The sequence below is a fragment of the Camelina sativa genome, chromosome 16, assembly GCF_000633955.1.
Source record: "Camelina sativa cultivar DH55 chromosome 16, Cs, whole genome shotgun sequence".
NCBI lineage: Eukaryota > Viridiplantae > Streptophyta > Magnoliopsida > Brassicales > Brassicaceae > Camelina > Camelina sativa.
The window spans coordinates 15,357,102-15,373,574 of NC_025700.1; the positions used below are offsets into that span (position 1 = coordinate 15,357,102).

The following is a 16,473-nucleotide window of genomic DNA, read 5'->3' on the forward strand; positions in this document are numbered from 1 at the left end:
ATAAAGAAATAAAAACTCAGATCGATTTGGTTGTGTCTGATTGCTCGTTCTAAAATTATGTGTATGTAAGTCAGATTTGAATTACAAAACAGCATAAAATAAATGTACTACCATGAATTTAATGACTTGTGACGCATGAAATAGAAGACAAGCTATAACAAACCAATTATTGTTAGGCTCAAGCATATTAGACTTCAAATTTACCGAAGAAAATAGAAGACTTCAAATCTATAACCCTTCAAGATAGTTTCCATCTAACCTATGAACTAAGATCAAACACTATGAACCATAATTACTAACTTAACTCCATGTGTATGTTGTCATCTAAAACTTGTCCTTATTCACTCCAAAACATGGATCCGACAAGCTATTTCTGTACATCATATATATATATATATATAGAATATCAGTGGATTAAAAGACAAAAACCGCAAAAGACAAGTTACTAATCTTTTTAAGTGATTAATTAAAGAAGATAAGTTTAGGAGTAGGAGAAATGAATCAACCGATGGTCCAAATAGGAGAGGCCCGATGAGGTTGGAGGGAGATGCAACCGAGTTGAGTTTCCAAATTTTAGATTTCAGAAGTCCTAAGGCCTTTTGTCGGAGATAAATAAGTAACTAAACTTTTGAAGACAATTCAGAAAACACATTTGTCGATGTTAGTTTTCCGTTTGTTTGTCCACGTCCACGGCGAGTAAAAAAGCGCCAAGGGAAGATGCATTTGTGTTACGTAATAAATCCCATTCTTCTCGGCTTCCAAATATTGAGGCCCTTAGAGTTTTAAAATTTGGGCCTTGTTACTTCAGAAGAATGGAGATAGATAGAGCTCAGTAAATTGATAAGGCCGACGATGACTAATTTATTCATCCATATCATTGCTACGCGTATATATAATTGGTGGAAATTGTTTTATGAGAGTTTTCTTCTGTGTGTGGTTCAGAAGAAAACTAGTGAGAGAGAATAAAAACAATGAGGCTAAGCTAATTAATGGGTATAATTAAGTAGAGTAGCATGGTTGCATGCGGCAAGGCTACTAGTATAGGTCTATTATAATAACTGTTTCAGATATCAAAATGGAAAATCTCTTATTTCCTATTTTCATCATAGCTACAGGTAAAATACATTAATATAAGTTACTGCAACTCTTATTAATCATATAAATTTCTATAACGTCACGTTTTTATAATTTCAGTTATATAATTAGGATTAATATGAATTTTTATTTTGTGTTTTTCTAATAGTGTTTCGATTTTAGGTAGGATAATGTTTTAGGTGTTTTTAGGGATTATGGATTTTCAAGGTTTTTTATAAATTAATTTACTTATGTTTATCCAAGCATGTAAGGTAAGTGATATTAATAGTTTGTCTATTTATATTTACTAGTTTCTGTATATATTAAGATATCTCAACGACTCTAGGAAAAATTGGTTTATTTATTCATAGATTTGAATTCGACATAAGTATTATGTCATATACATTTATTATCTAAGAAAAGTTGGTTTATATATATATATATATATATATATATATAACATATACATAATACATTTCAACTGTAAAATTTTGAATTCGACGTATTATTTTACATATCTTAGACTAAATTATTCCCAAAATATCGATATGTTATTTTTTGTACTATTTTACATATCTAAGATATCTTGTACTATTTTATTTTTTTGCTCAATATATATATTGTACTATTTGGAAAGAGGGTGTATATTATACTAGTCTTCTATTCCTAGCTTCAGTAGAAGCAGAAAGATACAAAATTTCGAGTTAGAACAAAAATATATTTACTCACAATCACAATGATAACAACAACTCGGTGTTTTCAAATTTCAACTATAACTCAAAGATACTTATATAAACAAAATTAATTGGTAAAAATATTTGAAACTGCAAGTTAAGAGATCATGTCCCCACGTGACTATATAAAACTTCTACACTAGTTTCCAGCAAGATATCTTCGTAATTAATGAAGTATATAGAGACATAAACATAGAGATATATAAGAGATCATCAATGATAAATAAAATGAACAAATAAAATGAATAAAGAAGGGTTAAGAGCATGCATGTAATGTAAACAGAAATACAAATGCAAATTGAGAAAACAAATATTAAGGCAGTAACTTTAAACATTCTTCTGCTTCTTGGAGTGCACGACGGTCCAGTATGTTTTGAATCGATGGCAGTGTAGATTGATTGCTATTTAACAGTTAGCTGCAACATTTTTAGTGTAGTTCTGAGCCTATCTGTCTTAGACACACTAGGCATATATCATTCCTACTTCTATACATACATATTGCCTATATCTACGTATTTTATCTATACGTATAAGCATATTTGTGTATGTATTTAGATTTACATGTAGAGATGTGGTGGATAACGGACGTAGAATCCCGAGATAAATCGGAAGAAAGGTACGGGACGAAAACGTTTTTGCTTGACGGATCTGTCTCTACGTGTGTGGTGTTGGCTTTTAGCGGCGATACGAAAGATTTGTTATTAGTTAAAGTTGTCTTCACATTGCTTTCTCTCTCTCTTTTTCTTTGTCTTAACCGTGACTTGTTCACATCTTTCGTTCGTGCTTCAAGTTTTTTTTTCTAGCTTTCTATTTTCTTTTCTTTCTTTTCTATTTTATGATCACTGAAGGATACAGTTTAGATACAGAACTTATTCTCAAAATCTAAATCTTGATTATACAAAATGAATAGAAGAAAAACATATAATTGCTGTTACCGGATAAATCATGAGGAATTGATGAGGATAATTTTATGATAAAAGATTATGAAGTATTCAAATTTTGAGGGATAACGATTCAACCATATTACATCTTTAATTTATGTAGATGTGTATATTTCTAATGATTCATTATGGTAATCATATGTCGAAATCATAACTAATCTCATATGGCCAGTAAAAAACTAAGTCTATTTTTTCCAAAGAAAACTACAACAACAACCAACATAAACTCGCATTAAACTGACGCATGCTATTTACTGTAAATGTTTACTGTAATGGATACTTTTATTGAGTACAATCGAGTAGCTATATACACATAGAGAGAATTCTAAACTATTCTATACTACATAATTATATGATATTATTTACATATTTAGAAGATATGATTGATCCTGAATATGTGATCGAATAAATCATTTATCATGATTGATCCTTAATACGCCCCCTCAAGATGGAGGGACTTGGTGTAACTCCAATCTTGCTGGACATATGAAGGAATGGTGCACGAGACAAAGGTTTGGTTAATGCATCCGCCAATTGGTCCTTGGTAGAGACATAGACAACACGAAGAGCTCCAGCCTGAACCTGACTGCGAATGAAGTGGTAGTCCAAAGCAATGTGTTTCATCCTTGAGTGAAAAACCGGATTTGCACAAAGATATGTGACGCCCATATTATCACAGTATATTGTTGGGACAGTAGGTAAAGCAATGCCAAGTTCTTGAAGTAATGAACATATCCATGTGAGCTCCGACGAGGTGTTTGCGACTAAACGATACTCCGCCTCTGTTGAAGAACGTGCCACACCCTTCTGCTTTTTAGATGACCATGATATAGGATTGTGACCAAAGTAGATGACATATGCATTAGTGGAGACATAGTCACCGGAATCTCCTGCCCAATCAGAGTCTGAATACGCATGAAGTGTGTTAGGATTTTTGCGTTTGAGAAAAATACCATGTGAGTACGTGCCCCGTAGATACCGTAAGACCCGTTCAACTGCCTGCCAATGAGTGGATGTAGGAGCATGCATAAACTGTGACAATCGATTGACGGCAAAGGAAATATCAGGACGAGTAAATGCCAAATATTGTAGACTGCCAACCGTGCTTCGATATTCAGTGGGATCAGAGAGACGAGTGCCGGAGTGACGAGTGAGTTTTGGTGTTGTCGCCATTGGTGTAGTGACCGGTTTTGCCTGTAACATGTTGGTTCGTCCTAGAAGATCGAGTATATATTTGCATTGATTGAGATGAAGACCTGTGGCCGTACGTGTAGCTTCAATTCCCAGAAAATAAGACAACTCCTCATGAGCTTTCACCGAAAATCTGTTGCCCAACGCATCAAGAGTGCGAGTGAGAAGAGCATTGTCATTACCTGTGACAATAATATCGTCCACATATACCAACACGTAGACAATTGATCGGCCTTGACGCAAGATAAACAGTGATGTGTCTGCAATGGAGTTAGAAAAACCAGTGGCAAGAAGATATGTCCGCAACTCAGTGTACCACGCTCGTGGTGCTAGCTTGAGCCCATAAATGGCTTTCCATAGTTTACAAACATAATGAGGTCTATCTTGATCAATAAAACCAGGAGGTTGAGACATATATACTTCATCAGTCAGCGTACCTTGTAAGAAAGCATTGTTGACATCCAGTTGACGAATCGGCCAGTAACAATCAATAGCAACGTTAAGCACAACCCTGATCGTTGTTGATTTTATAACAGGACTAAAGGTCTCTGCATGATCGATTCCAGGCTGTTGATTGTATCCCTTAGCCACTAATCGAGCTTTGTATCGGTTGATTGATCCATCCGCATTGAACTTAGTTGTGAAAATCCAACGACAACCAACAATGGTTACATTTTTCAGAGTTGGAGGAACAAGATCCCAAGTATGCTCACGAAGTTGGGCGTTGATTTCAGCAGTGCACGCACCCCGCCACCGGTTATCTTTGAGTGCTTGAATAGCCGTACGAGGTTCGGATGGAGGAGACGAGGCAAGAGTCGTGGTGAGCAAATATCGCTTGTTTGGTTTGGCAATACCATCCTTTGCTCGGGTTGATATTGGATGAGTGTTGGCCGGATTTTGGTGGAGGCACGGGATTCAGCAGCAGTGGAGGCACTGGATTCACCGGCGATTGTTGAACAGAGGAGGAGGTCGAAGATGAAGTAGAATCCCCCGATCGAGAGAGCGAACTATTTGTGTTTGGGCTTAGGTTTTCTTGTTGGGTATTATTTTCTGTTTGGGCCTGGTGAGGGTTATTGGGATGTTGAACTGTTTTATGAGGAGGTTTGTTGGACTGGGCCGTGGGTTGTGGCCCATTTTGAGTAGGAGCAGTGGGCTCAGAGGAAGAGGAGGAAGACGATGAGGAAGAAGATAAGGATTCACGAGAACTTACCTGAGAGGAGGTCGAGGGTGAAGATCCTTCGTCGCTAGAGGCGACAGGGTTAGTAGAGGGAGATGAAAGTACCAGCGAGAGTGGAGTAGCAAAAGACGGCGGTGGATTGGACGGTGAGGTAGGGTGATGGACCACGCTCGGGGGGAATGAATGTATGAGTGGAGATGCAGAATCCAACGACGGTGACAGATTCGATGACGGTGACAAATTCGATGATGCTTTGAACGGGAACATGTCGTGATATGTAGATCCGACCGATAGCAATATCTAGGCAATAATAAGCACTCTGTGTTTGTGAGTTTCCAAGAAAAGCACAGCGTTTGGACCTGACGTCGAGCTTATGTGAAGCATATGGACGCAACCAAGGGAAGCAGGCACAACCAAAGACTCGCAGTTTTTTGATAATTTGGCGTGGTGTTGAACAAGCATTGATACGGAGATTGATTGTTCAGAACTGGCGTCGGTAAGCGATTAATGAGATATACTGCTGTTGCGAAGGCGTAGGACCAATATTGGGTAGGCATTGAAGCGGTAGATAGTAGTGTGAGACCAGTCTCAACAATGTGACGATGCTTACTCTCCGAAATTCCGTTGTTCTCCGGCGTGTGAGGTGACGTCGTATAATGCGTAATTCCATGAGAGGATAAGTAACTTCGTAAGGCAATGTATTCGCCGCCATTATCAGAGTACAAACTTTTTATCTTCTCACCAAAATAATTCTCAACAAGCGGATGGAAGGCTTTGAAGATTGTATGAACATCAGATTTCTTCCGTAAAGGATAGAACCAGGTATACCGTGTGAAATGATCTATAAATATGAGATAATATTTGTAGTTGTCTATGGAGTGAATAGGTGAGGTCCAAACATCCGTGAAGAGGTATTGTAGTGGTTTTGTGGAAGAAATAGAGGATGAAGCAAAAGGCAACTTGTGGGTTTTATTAAGCAAACATTCCGAACAAGAAGAAGCAAAAAGCGTTGACAAAGGTAAAGAGAAATTTGAAACAATGGTTTTCAAAACTGCCGAAGACGGATGGCCGAGACGAGCATGCCACGAGGAGAGAGTTGTCTTCAAACTGGAGGAAGCATACAAAGCCCGAACGTGAGATGATGGAAGGGGCCACTCATACAATTCATTCTTTGTCCTGCCTGGAGTAACAGGTCCCCCGTGCGAAGATCCCTCACCTGAAAGGAAGCCGGGAACAAGTGCACAGAGACTTACACAGAGATTAGATTTTTATGTATATTAGGAACACACAACACGTTTTGTAATGCAAATGATTTAGACGGAGAAGATAGAGTTGTGGAACCCATATGAGTGATTGGAATACCGGAGCCATCACCAATGAGCACTTCGTTACCTCCATTATATGGTTGATGGAGAGAGAGATTTTGCAGATCAGAGGTGATATGATGTGTGGCACCACTGTCTAGAAGCCATGGGTCGGATTTGTAGGAGGAACCAATAGCCAAATTAGCCCGAGGCTGCCATGGAGTGAACGGACTAGGTTGAGAAGATCCAGGAAAGGCAGAGTTACTCTGGAATTGAGGACAACGTTTGGCAGAGTGACCGTGAACACCACAAAGCTGACAGCGTCCTTGATAAGGACGGGAACCACGGTAATTTTTGTTGTAGGATTGTGTCCAATTCTGACCTGATGTGTTAATGTTGTTGTGATTGGTGTTGTTGTTGTTGTTGTTGTGGCGGTTCTTGTTGTTGTTGTATTGACCTTGGCGGTTGTAATTGTTGTTGGACCGATGAGTAGCCACATTCGCCGTGACAGGAAGGAGAGACGGCGTAGCAGCAGCAGCAGAGAGAAGCTTAGCTTCACGAGTGCGGAGACGTTCGTGAACGTATGTGATGGGAGGTGTAATGTCGCGACTTTCAATTTGATCAATGATGGGCTGATACACATCAGGAAGTCCATCAAGAATGAGTTCAATTTGTTCATCGTGGTCCATTGGCTTGCCCAGATTGGCAAGAGTGTCAAAGCGCGTAGTCATGCCTTGAATGTAGTCATCAATCATATTATCACCTTTCTTCCACGCCTTGAGCTGATCACGTAATTGTTGAACATCTCCCCGACTTGGTTTTCCGTATGTGGCCGCCAGAGTAGTCCATATCTCGGCAGAGGAGGAGGTTCGTGAGAGAAGAGGCTGAACAGCAAGTGATATGGAGCCGAGGAGAGCACTGTAAAGGAGGTTATCTTGTCGTTGCCACAAGATAAACGCTGGATTGGGAGTAACGACATCATTGGTGGTGGTGGTTGATGGTGGGATTTCCGTGGAGCCATCGAGATAGCCTACAAGACAGTAACCAGCGACGAAAGCACGAACCTGTAATTTCCACATCAGATAATTTGTGGAAAGCAGTTTAGTAACGTTAGCCATGTTGATAGTTAAAAGAGCGGAATTGTCGGTGGGAAGAGTATCTGTTGGTTAAGGTTGGACAAACATGACGATAAGGAAGAAGAGAATGAACGAAAAACAAGAGAAGAAAGAAAGGAAAAAAAAAAATCGGAGATCGTATATGGCTCTTGATACCATGTAAATGTTTACTGTAATGGATACTCTTATTGAGTACAATCGAGTAGATATATATACACATAGAGAGAATTCTAGACTATTCTATACTACATAATTACATGATATTATATACATAATTAGAAAATATGGTTGATCCTGAATATGTGATGGAATAAATCATTTATCATGATTGATCCTTAATATTTACAACTCTAAATCAAACACAGTATCTATGATTTTTATAATAAAAAATCGTATTGACCTATACTAATTAAAGCATTTACTTATCGAAGCATCTCTAACATAGGAAAAACGGTAGATCGGGAATGTTAATTAGGTTCAAAGCTTATATATCTGGTCCAAACTAGCTCTTAAAGACCAGGGATCAAATTTAGATATTTAATCGCCAAAAACATTAATCATGTGTTTGGGTTAAAACATGTCAAGCTAGTCAAGGGTTAAAACATATCTAACAAAAAATTATGTTTTTATAGCTTAAATATTACTTTTAAACAGTATTTTCAGGGTCGGGCTAAGCCGGATAATGGCTTTTACAATATCGATAATTCACATGGATATGTATAACTACTCCAAATGTTTTCATATTTTTTTGTTAGATATATATGCTTTGATACAAAATTTCACCAACAAGAGGCTTTTGTGAGGTAGTCGAAAAATATAAATAAGATATAGACAATATTATAATATACAGCATATCTAGAACGTTTTATAATATAGATATATATGTATATTATACATTCATATCTTATATTGTAATCTTCACTCAAAGTCTCAAGCATTTCATCGACAACCTAAAAGTGTAATAGGTGCCTTGTTATACGGCGCTGCCGTGGAAACTATTCACAGCTCTTTCGTCCAATCTATATAATATCAATTAAAGTTACTTGGTCAACATACTTTTGAGTTGACATCACCCGGAGAGAATAAAATCATAAAACGATAACAATAATAAAAAAAAAAATCAGAAGTAGGATCGGCCGAAGCTACATAAGATAAATGTCCAATCAGGTCGGGCTACTGATAGACCGGTTTGGGCTAACTATATATAGCGAGACAAATATAAAAAGTTTGGAGGGCTGATTAATGTGATCCCTTCCATGTCAAACCACACATCTAATTTCATAACTTCATCTATCTAAATATGTTTTACTCTACAACGATAGAATTTAAATTATATAAAAAAAAGTTTGGTCCCATGACTCATAATTCATAAATCATCCGATCGAGATTGAATGGTTTTTACCCACATGATGACGTATTGACGTTACAGTATATATATCAGTGATATATAGTTATATACATGCATATACATGTAGACAATGATTCGTACCCAGCACACGTTGTTTGAAACTAAAAACTCATCTCTGTCGTTTCCATTGCATATTGTATAAGTGTACTTGCGTATGCTTGTACAATAGGCCAGTGCTCTTACGACTAAACAATGCTAGCTAACCCATGACATCAGAAAACAAATAAAAACATGTTATATCAATGCAGATCAAGTTAGTGATTCGGCCACCTCACCTATCGATCTCTGTATACATGTGTATGTATCTATGTGTAGTTATAAATTAAGGTCAGATTAAATATAAAGAAACAATAGATATACTCGAGGCCATTACCCCCTGACCACATATAATATGTCTCAACAAGAATTTCAAGAAATTATCACCATGTTTTTTTATCATCCAAAAGAAATATTTTCACTATATATATTTCTTCGAACGAGGTTCTTTGGTTATATATAAAGTTATATTTTTCTCTATGGTATCAATATAGTTGTATAATATTCGAGTGTAACAAAAAAATTAGCCGATTTTGGATAACAAATAAATGTGGCATGTAAAGAGGGCGTAATTGTTGGTCAGTGTTGGATGAACAAAATTTTCTTTTGTAACAAAAATCGAGTAGAGTAGCTTTTTAATAGGATTTTAAAAAAATAAAAAAGAAAAAAAGAAAAATCGAAGTAGTAGTTGATAGGAACTAGAGTGGAGCTGAAAATGCAAAAGGGAAGTTTAACTAGTTAGGGGAATTCAGCTTGCATCTAACGGTCTCCATCTGGATCTAGTTACTTCTTTCTTACACTTTATAACTTTATATGTAACAAAATGTCCTTTTAAATTTTGATTTTGAACAACCAACGCCAAAACCCATAAACCAAGTCTCTCCAATCCCCAATCCTCACACCTAGCTTCAGGCCAAAATAGCTGAGAGTTCTAGATGAGCTCAGATAAAGGCTGTTCCAATCTCACTACACATTGTATCATATATTATTATCAAGACAATCTCTCTCTCTCTCTCTCTCTCTCTCTCTCTCTCTCTCTCTCTCTGACCCATTTGTCCGGTTCCTCTGTCCTCTCGTTGTTCTCTAATATTATAATATATTGCAAAAGCTTTATTTTTAGCTTATAGTAATCACTTCCATTGTGTATCCATAAATGGAAACTTTGTTAAACGTTCACCTTTTAATTTATACCCAATAGTACACATCCATGATGGTCCCTCTCATCTTCTAACTATGTTAACTTTAGTCTTAAATGAATTGGTTTAACATCGTTTTGCATCTGCGATTCAGTACGATAATTTTTCATTTTTGTATTTATACCGCACTAAATTCGAGTACTACACAAATCATAATGTTAGATATAACAATAATAATCACAAAACAAAACCGTTTGAGATTAAATATAGATATTCAACTAGACAAACAAAAAAAAAAACAGGAAAACAGGTCATTGTGGTAATAACACATGTAGGATCCATAACGTTTAGACAATTCTTGATCCCACTTTTACATAGACCCAACAAAGTAACAAATTAAGAGAACAAGAAAAATACCCAAAATAACAAAAGAAGATAAAGAAAAAGAAAAGCAGNGATTTTGAACAACCAACGCCAAAACCCATAAACCAAGTCTCTCCAATCCCCAATCCTCACACCTAGCTTCAGGCCAAAATAGCTGAGAGTTCTAGATGAGCTCAGATAAAGGCTGTTCCAATCTCACTACACATTGTATCATATATTATTATCAAGACAATCTCTCTCTCTCTCTCTCTCTCTCTCTCTCTCTCTCTCTCTCTCTGACCCATTTGTCCGGTTCCTCTGTCCTCTCGTTGTTCTCTAATATTATAATATATTGCAAAAGCTTTATTTTTAGCTTATAGTAATCACTTCCATTGTGTATCCATAAATGGAAACTTTGTTAAACGTTCACCTTTTAATTTATACCCAATAGTACACATCCATGATGGTCCCTCTCATCTTCTAACTATGTTAACTTTAGTCTTAAATGAATTGGTTTAACATCGTTTTGCATCTGCGATTCAGTACGATAATTTTTCATTTTTGTATTTATACCGCACTAAATTCGAGTACTACACAAATCATAATGTTAGATATAACAATAATAATCACAAAACAAAACCGTTTGAGATTAAATATAGATATTCAACTAGACAAACAAAAAAAAAAACAGGAAAACAGGTCATTGTGGTAATAACACATGTAGGATCCATAACGTTTAGACAATTCTTGATCCCACTTTTACATAGACCCAACAAAGTAACAAATTAAGAGAACAAGAAAAATACCCAAAATAACAAAAGAAGATAAAGAAAAAGAAAAGCAGAGGGAATCTATTTTAATATTTCAGAGCGAGTGATGATCTTGGAACCGATTGATGGGGAACCTAAGAGACTGATCCAAACGCTGCCGTGAAGCGTCACTATCACGACCTTGTGGCGGTTCGAGCGGCGCACGGACGCTGGCGGAGTCACGGCTAGGGAAACCGGTCGGACCAACGGGTGCACCTACACAAGTGTAGCAGCTCGGTTCCACAGGACTATCGGCCATGTAATTAACAGTGGTTGCGGTGGGGAGGTTAGGGTTTGGAGAGATGCTTCTGCTCGCTCGGAAAGATGGGTTTAAGTAGTAGTCGTTGAAGTGGTTGTGAGGAGAGTATTGGTTTGAAGAGTATGGATATGGCGGCGGCGGCGGCGGCATGGGCGGTTGTGGAACCAAGTTTGTTGAGGAGCTTCCGGGGTATAGNTCTCTCTCTCTCTCTCTCTCTCTCTCTCTCTCTCTGACCCATTTGTCCGGTTCCTCTGTCCTCTCGTTGTTCTCTAATATTATAATATATTGCAAAAGCTTTATTTTTAGCTTATAGTAATCACTTCCATTGTGTATCCATAAATGGAAACTTTGTTAAACGTTCACCTTTTAATTTATACCCAATAGTACACATCCATGATGGTCCCTCTCATCTTCTAACTATGTTAACTTTAGTCTTAAATGAATTGGTTTAACATCGTTTTGCATCTGCGATTCAGTACGATAATTTTTCATTTTTGTATTTATACCGCACTAAATTCGAGTACTACACAAATCATAATGTTAGATATAACAATAATAATCACAAAACAAAACCGTTTGAGATTAAATATAGATATTCAACTAGACAAATAATTTAAAAAAACAGCAAAACAGGTCATTATGGTAATAACACATGTAGGATCCATATAACGTTTAGACAATTCTTGATCCCACTTTTACATAGAACCAACAAAGTTAACAAATTAAGAGAAGAAGAAAAATACCCAAAATAACAAAAGAAGATAAAGAAAAAGAAAAGCAGAGGGAATCTATTTTAATATTTCAGAGCGAGTGATGATCTTGGAACCGATTGATGGGGAACCTAAGAGACTGATCCAAACGCTGCCGTGAAGCGTCACTATCACGACCTTGTGGCGGTTCGAGCGGCGCACGGACGCTGGCGGAGTCACGGCTAGGGAAACCGGTCGGACCAACGGGTGCACCTACACAAGTGTAGCAGCTCGGTTCCACAGGACTATCGGCCATGTAATTAACAGTGGTTGCGGCGGGGAGGTTAGGGTTTGGAGAGATGCTTCTGCTCGCTCGGAAAGATGGGTTTAAGTAGTAGTCGTTGAAGTGGTTGTGAGGAGAGTATTGGTTTGAAGAGTATGGATATGGCGGCGGCGGCGGCGGCATGGGCGGTTGTGGAACCAAGTTTGTTGAGGAGCTTCCGGGGTATAGCATTGGTGATGAGTAAACCGACCGGTATATTGTTGGATCTGTAGTGTGATAGCTGCCAATAATTCCAATTATATCATTCATATGATAATAAAGCACATATTTACACGAAAATAATGATGTTAAGTACATTGAAGAGGTAAAAGTAAGTATACCCGAAAGGTGAAATTCCAGGTGGGGTTATGGTATCGTTACGGTAGACCAATTGACGAGCTTGATTCAATGTCTCGGTCTCCCTCTCTTTAATATAAGTTCATAGAGAAAAAGGACACATCGATAGAGTTTTAGTCTTAAATGCGATTAAGCTACATCTACTCGTGTTTAGTTGTAGTCAAAGCATGGATGTGACATCAAGCATTTATCGAAAGACAAAGAGAGGGTTTATTTGGACGAACTAGAAAAGTGTGAATATGAAATGTGGATTATATAAAAGTTTAAAAGAGGTTGAAGGAGAGAGTAATATATGTATAAAAATGGACTTGCCTTGTCGGTGGCGATTCATGTGGCCACCAAGAGCTTGGGATTTGCAGAACTTGAGTGAACAAAATCGACATTCGTACACCTTCCCACTCTCATCTTTCCTATCTTTACTACCTTTCTTCTTTCTTTGACCTATTTACCAACAATGAAAAAAATCACATTAACACAATAATTCTAGTATAATCTAATAAACTTATATCTAACTAAAGAAAAAGTTAGGGTTTTATGGTATGCCTACCAGAGGAAGAACCTTCCTCGAGGGCTTGCTTATTGCCATCTTTAGAAGAATCATCTGGAAGATTGTTGAGGTCTAAGTAATTCTCCTCATGCCTCCTGTCCAAAATTTTCAATAAAAAAGGTGTCAATATAAAGATTTAGGAAATTATTAATGGAAGATAGAACTAAGAAAGTGATCTGGTGGGGCATATACATAGTAAGATTGGCGTGAGATAAGACTTCTCCCGAAGAGAGCTACAATAATTGAGAATATATTTTAGAAGACTTTCAGTTGGAGGCGGCACCACAAAAGGAAGAGAAAAACGTAGAGAGTAGTAAAAGTTAAATAAGAGAGGTTCGAAAGTTTTCTATCAGTTTATCTGCCACAAACCCTCCCTCCCATCTCTCTCTCTCTTTGTTTCTCTCTCTGCGTGTGGAAACTAAATTAGCAAAGTGGGTCTCGTGACCTTAAAAAGATAAGAGGGTAGTCATGTAGGTTTAAGGGGGTTTAATTAAACCAGAGAGAAAGTTTTTGTGTTTGAGTTTGTGTGTGTGTGTGTATGTGTGTGTGTGTGTGATGAAAGAGAGAGATGAGAGGGACATTTCCTGAGTGAAAGGAGATGCTAGGGCTACTACTCTAGAACCCTATTACTGTGCAATTAATTCATGTTAAAAAAGACAAACTCTTAATATTTTTTTGAAAGAGCTAGCTATTTTTTCAAAAAGAATCAATGAGTTTGGATCTTTTAGTTGTGTATANATCACATTAACACAATAATTCTAGTATAATCTAATAAACTTATATCTAACTAAAGAAAAAGTTAGGGTTTTATGGTATGCCTACCAGAGGAAGAACCTTCCTCGAGGGCTTGCTTATTGCCATCTTTAGAAGAATCATCTGGAAGATTGTTGAGGTCTAAGTAATTCTCCTCATGCCTCCTGTCCAAAATTTTCAATAAAAAAGGTGTCAATATAAAGATTTAGGAAATTATTAATGGAAGATAGAACTAAGAAAGTGATCTGGTGGGGCATATACATAGTAAGATTGGCGTGAGATAAGACTTCTCCCGAAGAGAGCTACAATAATTGAGAATATATTTTAGAAGACTTTCAGTTGGAGGCGGCACCACAAAAGGAAGAGAAAAACGTAGAGAGTAGTAAAAGTTAAATAAGAGAGGTTCGAAAGTTTTCTATCAGTTTATCTGCCACAAACCCTCCCTCCCATCTCTCTCTCTCTTTGTTTCTCTCTCTGCGTGTGGAAACTAAATTAGCAAAGTGGGTCTCGTGACCTTAAAAAGATAAGAGGGTAGTCATGTAGGTTTAAGGGGGTTTAATTAAACCAGAGAGAAAGTTTTTGTGTTTGAGTTTGTGTGTGTGTGTGTATGTGTGTGTGTGTGTGATGAAAGAGAGAGATGAGAGGGACATTTCCTGAGTGAAAGGAGATGCTAGGGCTACTACTCTAGAACCCTATTACTGTGCAATTAATTCATGTTAAAAAAGACAAACTCTTAATATTTTTTTGAAAGAGCTAGCTATTTTTTCAAAAAGAATCAATGAGTTTGGATCTTTTAGTTGTGTATACATGTATCTTTATAGAAAATCAAGAAAAAGTTATAGGAGATTCCTTTCAACTAGTTAAGTTAGTCGTACTTGCAAGATCGAACTGTGGATGGTGAAAGATCTTTGAACTTTAGATTTATAACCGTTTCAGCTGGTTGAAGATTAGAGCACGTTCATTAGTTTTTCACTTTTTCTCACCGTTGTTGGAAAAATTAATGCTATTTTATAGATATTCAGAAAATGTGAAAAACTTATGACTTGCTCTCATGAAATTAACCTCAAAATTGCACAAATAATGGAATGAAACATTAATTAAGTGTAACTTATTAGAAGAATAAACTAAAGAATATGAAAAACGTTGTGTTTTAATTAGGTTTAAGTTTAATTAAAATATAAGGCGTCTTATAAAAACAAGAGTAGTACTTTTTCAACAATGAATTAAATGTGGAAAGACACATCTAGCGAATCATTGTCTCTTGATAAAGAATCTTTCATGAATAGTTTGCAGCTACAAGATGGTCCTTGATGAACTTGTGATCCTCACTTAAGCATACAGAGGAAAGAACCAAGTAACTAAAAGAGAATAGATTTTATACTTTTAAGGACAATCCGAGACATGGCTAGTTCTATGGTCCTGCTGTTTTGAACAATACGTTTTGAGAAGTTTTACAATAAATATTTGTATATAAATGTGAGAAAAATGTTAGCTAGTAATGGTCCCCCATATGTAGATGCAATGTAATGCTATAGCTAGGCCTCTCCTGGGGCATCCACTTCAAAAAAATTTCTTTCAAAATTGTTTTTTGTACCCTAGGGTTTTGCAAATGGGACATGCAAGTGTTGCTATCACATAACTAATTATTAGGGTCCTTTGTGATCTTAACTTAGATATGCATGTCGTCTATTATCCTTACCTTACCTTCCCATTACTTGTTTTTATTAATTCCTCAATATCACGTAATTAATCTTGTCGTAAATTATCCTAGTTGATGTAATTCAATCAGTATTAAAACATTGGAATAATATCAAGTTCCCTCTATACCACATGCTATTTATTTTTGCAGAACTAACGTAAGATTTATAACATGTTCTGTCCCCATCCAATATATATTAACTTGTTTTTGCTTAGAACTCGGTTCCTTACGTTTGCGACCGTTTGATTGTGCGCATGGCGATGCTTATTAAATATATGAAAAAAAACATATAACTTGATGCTCTATATGCACTTCATCCATAAAAGAATGAATAAGATCAGTTAAAATAAATTAGTGTCCGTTCAATAGACATATTTCTCTCGTCTCTCTACTTGGAGAAGTGAGATGCTCAAAATTTTACATTTCACGGTCACGGAAGCGTGCGTCTCACGTGCCAAGTGGCTTGGAGGTCAAAAACTTCAAACCCCCCCCCCCCAAAAAAAAGGTATATGCTCGTGCCGACCTACATAATATAAAGGAATCTTTGTTTATAAAAAAG

General features: G+C 36.8%; 2 protein-coding genes across 2 annotated transcripts; both read right to left on the reverse strand.

Moving 5' to 3' along the window:
- Positions 11,237–11,707, reverse strand: LOC104753686 (zinc finger protein JAGGED-like). The gene has a single exon (XM_010475903.2). It carries the CDS (start codon positions 11,695–11,697, stop codon positions 11,344–11,346), a length of 354 nt encoding a protein of 117 aa, XP_010474205.1. The 5' UTR covers positions 11,698–11,707; the 3' UTR covers positions 11,237–11,343.
- LOC104750666 (zinc finger protein JAGGED) lies at positions 12,186–13,891 on the reverse strand. The gene is made up of 5 exons (XM_010472495.1): positions 13,655–13,891; positions 13,463–13,557; positions 13,228–13,356; positions 12,900–12,984; positions 12,186–12,799 (listed from the first exon to the last, which is right to left on the reverse strand). Coding segments are annotated over exons 1-5 (762 nt in total). The 5' UTR covers positions 13,657–13,891; the 3' UTR covers positions 12,186–12,348.

Excerpts from the sequence above, each read along its gene's own strand:
- LOC104753686 (XM_010475903.2), bottom strand. The coding sequence starts at position 11,697 with ATGCCGCCGCCGCCGCCGCCATATCCATACTCTTCAAACCAATACTCT.
- LOC104750666 (XM_010472495.1), bottom strand. Across the intron at positions 12,985-13,227 it reads CATGAATCGCCACCGACAAG|AGAGGGAGACCGAGACATTG; the intron begins GCAAGTCCATTT and ends CTTATATTAAAG. Across the intron at positions 12,800-12,899 it reads CCTGGAATTTCACCTTTCGG|CTATCACACTACAGATCCAA; the intron begins GTATACTTACTT and ends AATTATTGGCAG.